Source organism: Rattus rattus, chromosome 1 (assembly GCF_011064425.1).
Source record: "Rattus rattus isolate New Zealand chromosome 1, Rrattus_CSIRO_v1, whole genome shotgun sequence".
NCBI lineage: Eukaryota > Metazoa > Chordata > Mammalia > Rodentia > Muridae > Rattus > Rattus rattus.
The window spans coordinates 24,624,520-24,636,184 of record NC_046154.1 but is presented as its reverse complement, the minus strand read 5'-3'; the positions used below and the strand labels follow the sequence as shown (position 1 = coordinate 24,636,184).

General features: G+C 54.4%; 1 protein-coding gene across 1 annotated transcript; it reads right to left on the bottom strand.

Annotated features, from left to right (window-relative positions):
* Positions 1-4,523: 4,523 nt before the first annotated feature.
* Sfn (stratifin) lies at positions 4,524-5,935 on the bottom strand. The gene has a single exon (XM_032896518.1). It carries the CDS (start codon positions 5,731-5,733, stop codon positions 4,987-4,989), a length of 747 nt encoding a protein of 248 aa, XP_032752409.1. The 5' UTR covers positions 5,734-5,935; the 3' UTR covers positions 4,524-4,986.
* Positions 5,936-11,665: the final 5,730 nt, after the last annotated feature.

The window sequence follows — 11,665 nt, the reverse complement described above, 5'->3', positions numbered from 1 at the left end:
TGTCCCACTGCATAAGCAGTGGTCTAACCTTGGGTAAAGTCCTGAAGGTGCTCTGAGCCCCAGATGCTTCATGAGTGAAGCAGATACATGCGATGCCATGGGTGTCACCTGTAACCTATACCTTCTGATCGACAGGGCCAATTTGACTTTCTTGCAGTCACAGTTGCATGGAAGGGCAGTCTTGGTGTGGGGCCACATACCTTTCATTCCAGTACCTGGAGGGTGGGCCATTCGGGGGAGGAGTTCAAGGTTACCCTCAGCTGCATACCAAGTTCAAGGCTATCTAGGCTAATGAGACCCTGTCTAGAAAAAGTCAGAAAAAAAACCAGACCTGGGGTTGGGGATTTAGCTCAGTGGTAAGCGCTTGCCTAAAGGCCCTGGGTTGGTCCCCAGCTCGAAAAAAAAGAACAAAAAAAAAAAAAAACCAGACCTGATGGCTCACACTTGGGAGGCTGAGTCAGGAGAATGATAAAGTCCAGCCTGAGCTACGTAGCTCAGGTCAACCTAGGCTTCAGTCTGAAACCTTATCTCAAAAAGCTAAAAAGTAAAAAATAGGCATACTTTCTTTTTTTTTTTCTTTTTTTTCCGGGGCTGGGGACTGAACCCAGGGCCTTGCGCTTACTAGGCAAGCGCTCTACCACTGAGCTAAATCCCCAACCCCCATTCCTTAAATTTTTATTGTGTCATGTGACATATGTGTGTGTGCATGTTTTTGTTTGCTTTGTTTCTTTTGAGTCGGGATATCTCTGTGTAGCTTTGGCTGTCCTGGAACTTACTCTGTAGACCAGGCTATCCTCCTGAGTGCTGGGATTAAAGGCAGTTTGCCACCCAATCCCCACAGACCCTTGACTGACGCAGGGTCTCTTGATCGAATTCAGAGCTTGCTGATGTGGTCAGCTCGCTCCTGGGAAGCCCTGCCTCTGCCTTCCCATGCTCCAATCACAGGCAGGCCACCGTGCCCACTCAGCATTCACGTGGGTTTCTGGGGTTCCAAGCTCCAACTGCCACGGAGCCATCTCCCTAGCCCTTACATTTTACTCAGCGACCATGCCTCACCAACTTGCCTCGACTGACCTCAGATTTCCAGACACTTGGGAATGTTGGTTGACACCACAGTTCCTGGCTCAGATTTCCTGTTTTCTGGTGTTCGGGTCTGAACTCAGGGATTTGCACATGGCGGACAAGCTCTCTACCACTGTGCTACCCAGCCCTAAGGCAGACTGTAAAAACCAAGACGTAGGGGCTAGAGAGAGGGCTCAGAAGCTAAGGTTCGAAGACCTATGTTCAACTTCCAGAACCCACATGTGTCCCACAACTGTCTGCAACTCCAGTTCCAGGGGATCTGACGCCCTCAGACAGACAGGATATGCAAGCAAAACACCAATGCATATAAAATAAAAACGAATCTTAAGAAAAATAAACTGAGATGTAATTGATGTATCCTAAAATTTATCCCCATACAATGTGCAAGTCCTATGATTACCACAAAGCAATTTAATCTTCTACACTACTTAAAACTAGAACACTTCATTACCCCCAAAGACACTGTACCCATTGGTGGAAATGGAGATTTTAGATATTTTTATTTTAATATGTGTGTGTGTGTGTGTGTGTGTGTGTGTGTGTGTGTGTGTGTTGCCCATAGTTCTCAGAAGATCCCCTAGAGCTGGAATTACAGTGAGCCTTGGCTATGGTACTAGGAACCAAATTCAGGACCCCTGGAATAGCAGCAAGGACTCAACTATTGAGCAAGCCAGACAGCCTAGACTGAAAAAAAAATTTCTTTTTTGAGACAGCGTTTCCGTAGATGGTCCTAGCTGTCCTGCTGAGTTCACTCTGTAGACCAGGCTGGCCTAGAACACACAGAGATGCACTTAGTCTGCCTCCTGTGTGTGCATGCACCAAGCCCAGCTGGACTGAAAGATTTGTTTGGTTTTTGTTTTCAAAACAGGGTTTGGGGGTTGGGGATTTAGCTCAGTGGTAGAGCACTTGCCTAGCAAGCGCAAGGCCCTGGGTTCAGTCCCCAGCTCCGAAAAAAAGAAAAACAACAACAACAACAACAACAAAAACAGGGTTTGTTTGTTTGTTTGTTTGTTTTCATAGTCCTGGCTTTCCTGGAAAGGTGGGGATCCCTTCCTCCAGCTTGATTTTAAATATCAAACCTAGACCTTTTTTTTTTTTTTTTTTTTTTTTTTTTTTTTTCTTTTTTTTTTTCTTTTTTTTTTTTTTTCGAGCTGGGGACCGAACCCAGGGCCTTGTGCTTGCTAGGCAAGCGCTTTACCACTGAGCTAAATCCCCAACCCCAATTTAAAACGTTTTTAAATTGGTTTTTTATCGCATGGGTGACTAATTTGCATCTGTGCTGTGTACTACCCGTGCAATATATGGTAAGTGAAGGGCATCACATCCCGCTGGGATTGGAGTTGCAGACAGAAGTGAGCTACCATGTGGGTGCTGGGAACCGAACAGCCAGTGCTCTTAACTGCCAAGCCATCTCTCTACCCCATCATTTTTTTTAACCACGTCACAGACAAAAAAGGTCTGAGACCACTTTGGTACAAATACAGCCTTACCCAGCTACGATCTGGTGCTTATTAATAAACAGCGGGCTTCATGACCCAGGGCATCTCTTGATTACCCTTAAGCCCAGCACAGTACCTTAGGACAGCTCCCATCCACTCATACGTGGTCTGGGGCCAACACACAGAAGGCAGACGCTGAGAGATGCAGAAGGAGTTCCTTTCCCAGGACCTACCCCATTAAGAGAAAGTCACCGGACCAGTCTAGTGGAAAGAAACCGGGTCACCTAAGCTGCGGGGAGTTGCCTGTCCTAGTCCAGATTCTGTGTGGCTTTGGAATCTTGAAACTCAACACATCACCAGGAAATGAGAAAACAGTACCCTGAATCCTCCAAAGAGGCCCAGCAACTTCCCTGAAGAGTTAGGGGAGATTACCATAGGTGTGGCCAAACGTGAAGAATCCAGTAAATTTGGGCTGAGTTCCTATCCTTCCAGAAAGAGTTCTCTTGCTGTCAAGCTAGAGAGCCTTCTTAGGTGACCCAGTGAGTACGCAGGTCAACTTTAGCAGTGACTTCTTGCTTATTCTGTCTCGGGTTCAGAAATACTAACTAGATAAATCCCAGATGGACTGACGCTGGTTGGAATTAATCAGAAACATTTTGGAGGCTGTACCCCCAACTCCCACACCGTTTTCTGCGCTGGGGACCAGTCCTTGGACCTTAGATAATCTGAGCCACACCCTGGCTCACGGGAAGGATCGGCCCTGCCTCAGAGTGCTCCGGGTAAGGGAATCCGCCACCATGCCCTGCCTAGGAAGCAACTTATTCAAAGGACGACCCAAAAGTTAAGAGCCTCCAGTAAGGTAGCCGAAGCCTTGCACCTAAGCAGAGCCCCGCTTTTTCACTTTCTCTAACTGTTAAGTCTTAGGGGTACAGAAGGGAAACTGAGGCCCTGGGAGGTGCTATGGTTTTTCCGGGCTGCAAAGCAAGTCAGGGACATAACCAAGCCCTTTTGGCGACCGGCGCTGCTCTGCCTCCGAAGCTCCGGAGAGGAGCGTCTTGGCCTCTTCCCAATCGATTTCAGCCGCGGGCCTGGTCTAGACACCGCCAGGTGAGTCGGTGACTCAGAGGGCGGAGACTAAGTTTTGCGCGCGGCCCCTCCCTGTCCCGCTGCTCCCGGGGGTGGGGGACGAGCTCCCGGGTCGGGCGGGTGGCAACTTGTCTGAGTGAAACCGGGAAGACGCCGCCCCGCTGCGCTCCACGGGCGACGGGGACGCAGCTACGTCTTTTCGCGAAAGCCCGGCTGGCGGGGCGGGAGGATTCTTCTTTCGCTCTCCCATTGGCCAACCGGGTTCCAGGGGCGGGGCTCTGTGGAGAGTGCGTCCTGATTGGGCCATGGAGGCGGCGGCGGGCTGCGGCGGGCTGGTGCGTGTCGCTGCCTGCCGGGAGAGCCGGCCGTGGGCTGCTCAGCCGGACTCCCCGCGGCCCTTCCCACCCAGCTCGCTCCGGCTCCTCGCCAGCGGGTTTCTTTTTTGTCTGGGCATTGGGGAGCGTTCCCTTATTAGATCTGTTTTGTTTTATGGAGGCACTACGCCCCTGCCTCGGATGCACCCCTCGGCTCAGATCTGAGCACTTGATGTGCCCAATTTCAGCTTTTCAATGTGAGGTCCTCAGTGCCACTCGTGAAGCGCGTCTAAGGCCACTTGTGCTCAAACTTCACTGACTTCGCGGCTCCCGCCGCATCTGAACTTCCCCATCCCCAGCACCCACTCTGCTCTGACCTGCTGGAGCTTAAGCGCTGCGGGGACTTCCTGATGGCTTCTCACCTCAAGTCACCCTACCCAAAAATTTCCAGGTCACCACCGACACCGACCCAAAGGTTCGTCTCACTTCCAGGACACCCAGACAGCCCCAAGGGACAGCCCTAGCTCAGAGTTTCAGAGTCCAGTTCTCCAACTCATTGCCAATTCTACTCGCAGCCCATAAACAAGAACTGAAGAAGACCGAGTGTCACAGGGCAACTTTATTGAGTGGTAACATGGTCACACCCAGTAAACGTGTTCCCTCTCGTTCACGCACACACACTCGCACACACTCACACACACACACCCAGCCCTTGCCACAGTCCAGTTCTCAGCCACAGGGGTGGGGAGCCTCCTCGACTCCTAGGATCCAGAAGCAACAGGTGCCCGAGGAAGGCACAGAGGACAGGCTCAGGAGTGGTGGTAGGAAGTGGGGGTGCAGAGAGCAGGGGGTGGCCAGGGTTGGGAACACCCACCACACAGCTGCACGAAGAGTGAGATTTCCCCAGCCCTGGTGGCCTCAGCTTGGCTGCACCCCGTCCAAGGAGCCTTCCAAGTGTGGCAAAACATTCAGGGTTTGGGAGGGGCAGAGTCCTACTCCGTGTAAGTCCTCTCTGCAGGCTGGGGACTGGAGGGCAAGGCGGGACAGGGAGGATGTAGGCTGCTTCAGCTCTGGGGCTCCTCTGGAGCCTCGCCACTCTCTTCCCCAGCATTGTCGGCTGTCCACAGCGTCAGGTTGTCTCTCAGCAGCTGCATGATGAGGGTGCTGTCCTTGTAGGAGTCCTCACTGAGGGTGTGCAGATCGGCCATGGCCTCGTCGAAGGTGGTCTTGGCAAGTGAGATGGCCTCCTCGGGGCTGTTGGCTATCTCGTAGTGGAAGACGGAAAAGTTCAGGGCCAGGCCCAGGCGTATGGGGTTGGTGGGCGGCATCTCCTTCTTGCTGATGTCCATGGCCTCCTGGTAGGCGGACCGGGCAGAATCGATGATGCGCTTCTTGTCATCACCAGTGGCCACCTCAGCTAGGTAGCGGTAGTAGTCACCCTTCATCTTCAGGTAGAAGACGCGGCTCTCGGCCTCTCCAGCCCCTTTGATGAGGTGGGAGTCCAGCAAGCCTAGCACGGTATCGCACACACCTCTGAGCTCGGTCTCTACCTTCTCCCGGTACTCTTTCACCTCGGGGCCCTTCTCTTCAGACCCCTCCTCGTTGCTCTTCTGCTCGATGCTGGACAGGACTCTCCAGGCCGCTCTCTGGCCGCCCACCACGTTCTTGTAGGCCACGGAGAGCAGGTTCCGCTCCTCGCAGGAGAGCTCCTCACCCTTTTCCACGGCACTCTTCATGAAAGCTGCCATGTCTTCGTAGCGTTCGGCCTGTTCGGCCAACTTGGCCTTCTGGATCAGACTGGCTCTCTCCATGACTCCGAGGATGGACAGACAGGCGGGCGAACTGGCTGCCTTGAGACCAATGCTGGATTCTGCGGCTCCCTTGCTCTGGGCCGGCCTTTTGGCTGGGGTGGTGTGGCCCTGAGCAGGGTTGGGCGTGGCCTGGGCGGGCCTGGGTCCTGCCTCCTCCTCTTCTCTCCACACCCTTTCCGGCTCTACCTTAAAGGTAAAAGGGCTGGGATGGGAGGGGTGGGATGAGTCATCCGGACAGTCAGCAGGAGAAACCTGGCCGCGGGTCCCACCTGAACAGGCACCTTTCGGCTCCAGACTGCCCCCTGCTGCTCAGAGCTGCATTGCAGGAGCGTTTTGGATTACCAAATCAGATTGTCTTTCAGGGTGCTATTTCCAGGCAAGAATGGCTTCAGTCACTGGGTTGCTTTAGCCCAGGCGGAGCCCCGTGAGCGGGTACAGAGGGCGGGATAGTTCAGGCGAGAACTCATGTATGGTAGGGCTGTACAGTTTCCCAAAAACTTGAGCATGCATGATCTGAGGCAACCCCACCTCCACCCCCACCCCCTCAAATTGGCTCTGTAGGACTGTAGAAGCGAACTATCAAGTCTTGAGGGGTGAACCAGCTTGAGGTCACAAGCTGCCAGCTCCCTTAAACCCCTCCCCCTCCTTGCGCCCTCTTTATTTTGGCTCTTCTTGGGAGCCATTAGCTGGAAGTGAGAGCTGGACTACTTTCTGAGTCAGCCTGAGGACAGCGCTGTCCCTTGGTCCCTGTTGTCCCTCAAGATGCCCTATGAACACCCGGAATGCACAGGTGGCATTTCAGGGTGCCACTTAATGAAGTGTTTAACGAGCGGCCTCTGACGCTCCGGCCCAGCCTTTGTAATTAGTCACCCAATACGTTTGTTGGACACCTTCCCCCTTACAGCACAATTTTCCCTTTCAAGTTGGTGGCCTGTTGACACTTGTCTGAGATTTTACTCTCTGGTTCTCCACATCAAGTCACCTGTCCCTTCCAAGCTGCCTGTCGTCATGTGTCGGCAGGGCTCCCAGAGGGCGGGGGCCTAGCTCTTTGACTGTCCCACTCCCCTGCCTGACTCAGATTACCTGTGTCAGAGGCTGGGAAGCAGGCCACTTGGGTGCTCAGTCCAGTTTGGTCCCCCAGGGGGGACGCTATCAACCTGGGGAGGAAGACAGGGCCGGAAGAACGGAGCCGGTAATGACACATACCATTTTGTTTTATGGAGCAGTGAGTGATTCCAGCTCAGTGAGATCCCCCACTTGGCTCCCAGAGGTTCTCCAGTCCCTTCCTGACCCCTGCCTCTGACCCCTGAGAGAAACCTCCTCAGAGATGGATCTCACTTACTTGGTTCCCAGCCTTCCATACCTGCTTGGTTGGGCCCTGTTTTCAAGCCCTATTAAAAGAATGGGCATTGAGGGTAAAGTTCCTGCTTATGTCTCCCCCACTGCAACCCCCCTACACCCAAAGTTTAGATGGGAGCCCAGGGTCTCTTCTAAAGAACTTTCTCCCTGGGACCCAGGCAATTGAATCCTTGAACCAGGCCTATTGCACAACCGTGACGGTCTCCTCCCAGCTTCTGAACGCTCACCTGGCCTCCGGGAGGGATGTAGGCCAGAACTCTGAAGACAGGCTGGGGAATGTGTTTGTGTCACAGAGTAAGGGACTCTTGAGAGACTTCAGGGTTCTGGCTAATTTTATGGGTTTTCCCAGGAAGCGGATGGGATTTCCATCCCGAGAGCTTGAGGGCTTTGCTTAATTCACAGCAGAGACACAGAGCTATACTAAACATCAAGTTAGGGAAGGGCTTGGTGGTGCCCAGTAGAGTCTTAGCATTTAAGCTCACACAGGAGACACTCCAGTTGGTGACTGGCTCTGCTATAAGGGAGTCATGCTGCCCCAGCCCTGGGAGAAGAGGCTATGAGTGTATCTTGGTCAGTAGAGTTCCTGCCTAGCGGGTGTGGAATGTGAGATAGTTGACGGAGTCCTGCATAGACTGGTGCACATCTATAATCCTCACACTTGAGAGGCAGAAGCAGGGAGGAGGATCTCTCTGAGTTCGAGCCCAGCCTGGTCTATGTAAGGGTGGCCACCATGCTTGCTTTAGCAGTGCAGTGATGCTGGGGTTGTACCTAGGGGTTCCAACTCAACCAACTAAATACACCCTCAGCGCCCCTCCCTGGTTTTGCTTTTGAGCTGGGTTCTATGGAATGAGGAGTGATCATAAACTATCTGTCCCCTGTGGTCTGGCCAGGTGTCCACAGAAAAGAAGGGGTCCTCAGTCCAAACTTTCCTCTCCAGACTTACAAAACTGTTAGGTATAATAGGCACCGACTCCTCCCTTTCCAGCTGGAGAATTCTTCTCGGTCCTGAAGGGCCTTCCTTGGCTCCCAGCCTGGCCTGGGCTTCCCCCAAGTCCTGGGGGGCAACTTGGAAATCCCAGGACACTAGGAGCCTGGACGGTGGGGCTTGGTAAACTTGAAGCTTCTAAGTCCAAAGAAGGGTGTGTTCTCCTCACGCCTCTTAAGCCGGGAGCCTGGTAGGGGTTTAGAGCGGGGTTAGACCCTCAGCCCAGTCCTTATCCTTCCTCTTCGACTGAAGCCAGGCCTTGACACTCCTACCAGCTCTGGCCTGCACCTCCTGACTCAGTTCCTGTTTCAGTTCCCTCCCTTTGCCTCCAGGCTTCCTACTTCCCAAGTCCAGGAGCCCAGGCAGGCAGGAGGCAGCAGGTCCTGGCAGAGCTTGGGACCGCAGAGCCTACCTGAGTCAGCAGGACAGGAGGCAGATGGGCTCGAGGTCCAGTGAGGGGTGGGCATGGGGGGGGTGTTCCTCATCCTTTCTGGAGCACCCGATTGTAGCAAGAGGGATTCTTCTTAGAGTTAGAAAGAAGCGACCACAACTGCCAAAACGTTTTCTAGTAATTTCCTAGGTAACTCCTGTCTTTGGAATGCTCAAATTCAACGGTTTGACCAGAGGGGTCTGTGTTGGTTGTGAGTAAGAGCGCAGTGGCTCAGAGCTGTGCACCCGTTGCCTTTGGGAAGGGACAGCAGAGGAGGCTTAGGTGATTCAGATCTTTGCCTTTTTCTTCTAAAGCAATGCTGTGCGAGGTAGCCCCCGTCTACGACCGTCTAGGGTACCAGACGGTGTGGAATTTATGGAACCAGAACAGAATGACGTCAGGGCTGCATTCCAACTGAGTTATAAGAGGCCTTGGGCAGGTCCCTTCCTGCCCCTGGGCTTTGGTCTCCCCACTGGTAGCAGGAGCTTGGCAGCCCCCTCCCGGGTATGGCATTCTCCAAGTTTAGGGCTCCTCCAAGTCCCCACCCTCCCTTGCTGGGGTTCGAGGCAGTTGCTCTCACACACCCACAGCAGACCCCACCCAGGACCCCAAAGGAAAGTGGCTCAACACACTCCAGGCTACGGCGAGAAGGCAAGAAGAAGGGGGGAGGTCTTTATTTCTCTTACAAAAGGTAGTGGACAGCAGGTGAGCAGCCCCTGGGCTGGATGAAGCTGCTCTCCCCGGTCTGACCCGGCTTCCTTTGGGTCCTCGGAAGAACACGGGAGCTGTCTAGCCCTTGGTGCCTGGGGCCAAGGATACAGGCTCACGCTCCACATCCTACTGGGGGGGATGGGGGCGTGGGAACAGTGTCAAGCCCATTGTGCTTAGAGCAGTTGCCAAACTTGTTCAGCAGCGTCATCAACACCCAGATAGCTCCTGAAGGAACCTGCTAGGCTGGCCTATGGCTCTGCTGACTGGGGGAGGCTGCAAGGCAAGATTCCTAAAGAGTCTCACAGTTCACAAATCTGGGGAAGGGGCATGAGGGCAGGAGGGGAGGGCGAGGTGCAGCAGTGTTACAGTGTATGGCTTTCTACATTCTGGCCAGCAAGGAGTTGGGGTCGGGGACTAGAGCCCAGTGCCTGCCCACGGTTGGTGGGGAGGCTCTAAGAGCACATAAGTAGGACAGGCTGGGGGACGGACCCTGTAGGCACAGACGGTGGCAGATGGGCCACAAGTTAGGCAGGAGGAGGTGCTGGGTGCCTGGCTCCCCCCAGGCCACTCCTGAAGGGGCAGAGAGTGGCGGTCCTCAGGAGCTCCTTAAGCCCCCGCACATACTGGATGGTCCCGGCAGGAAGCAAAGAAGGAGAAGAAGAGGGTTAGCAGACGGGCAGAAACGGGTAGCCTATAGGGCCCTGAGTGGGTCAAGGGCTACCACAGTACCACAGTACCTGCCTCTCTCCCAGAAAAGGGCCAAAGCACAGGCAGCAGGCAGCAGAGAGCTTGCTTGGCAGGGACGTGAAGGGGATGCAGATGTTAGTGGCCTGACTGAGGGCTTCAGAGCAGGAGGACCACTCTTCCCAGCCTTTCTTCTAGAAAGGAAGTCCTTGGGGGAGGTGGGACAAGGCTAAGAGCCTTCTGTTTGGGGGTGAGGGGCACCCCGGGACCTGCCGTTGTCAGCACACATGCCACACCACACACCAGACACATGGATGGACCGACTCCACGGGGTTGGTGAGGCATGCGATGACGATGACGGTGGGATGGTGAGGAGGGGAGGGGCGGGCACTGCTGGCTGACACGTGACACATGGTCTTACCAGCTAACCCTCTGCAAAGAGGCCTGTTAGCTCCCCTCAGGCTGTGCAAGAGATGGCAAAGTCCTGACAGGTGTCCTCCTGGAGGAGATACCAGAGAGGTGGACCCGTGTTACCGTCCGTCTGGCTACTGTGGCTGCCTAGGAGGTTGGTTGGGGCTAGGAACAAGAAGCTCGGACTGGGACCTCCTGTCTCACACATGCTGAGCAATCACTGGGGATCAGGGTGGAAAGTTAGCAGGAAAGAACTCAGGGGGCACAAGCAGGTAGACAAGATGAAGGCGGACAGGTGCGTTAGCCACAGCCCCTCTACTCTGCAGAGATCCCAAAATCACTGGGCTGCCCACCCTGCCCGCCTGCCCTCTAACTCCCAGGAAAGACCCAGGCCTGCGTGAAAGAACCCCAAGGCTAAGCTGCAGGCCAGGGACTCAGCAAAATAAAAGCGAACAAAAACTAAACAAAGCAAACCAGCTCTTAAAAACAAGAGGCTTTATTACAAGCAGGAGCAAGGACACTGGCTCAAATAAAAGGCGGGCTAGGGAGCCTCCCAGCCCCTTCCTATCTACCTCCCAGGGCCACTCAGGATGGCCCAGGGCTCTGAAGCCATCTCCCAGGGGCCCCCTGGCACCCACCACTTCCCAGCTCTTCCTGGGACCCACTGGCCTTGGGAGCAAGGAAGGGACTCTGTGGTGACTTCCTATGTTATGACCCACAAGGGCTTCAGCCCACCGAAGGGCCAAGGAGAACAGGACTATTTCCATTAGAAACTACAGCTGCCAGCATTCTGGACAAGCACGCATGCCTCGGCTCCACTCTGCCCCTTCCTCTTCATTCCTGATTAGCAGAAATGCTCTGGGGTTCAGTCCCTAGCACTGAGGCCTACACTCAAAGCAGAACACCTAGGAGGGGGTGTGGCTTGCAGGGCAGCCGCTCCCCAGAGCCATCACCCCACCCACCACACCTAGCCTCTGCCTGTTGGGGCAGGTCAGAGCTGGGAGCCTGGCCTGAGGGCTGGGTGGCAGAGTCTTAAAGGCCTTGGTGAAAGGCAGGGGGGCAGGAGCCAGTGGTCTCCGTCCTGGGACTAACGCCCAACCTCCCACCCAGTCCCCCATACAGTGGGCTGCTTCTGGACTCAGGGCAATGGGGAAAGGGAACAGCCCAGGGCACACGTGAGTCAGCTGTATCTGTTCACCGGCATGCATGGACACATGTGTGAGCATACACACAGTCCCTCACAGCGAGATCTGCTATAATAAGTGTATTCAACTACCTGGCCTTCTGAAAACCCTTGCCTTGGCACTACACGGACAGTAACACATTAACTCCTATTTTTAAAGGGCTACGTA

Bases quoted from the DNA above. Each gene is read 5' to 3' on its own strand.
- Sfn (XM_032896518.1), bottom strand. From the start codon at position 5,733: ATGGAGAGAGCCAGTCTGATCCAGAAGGCCAAGTTGGCCGAACAGGCC.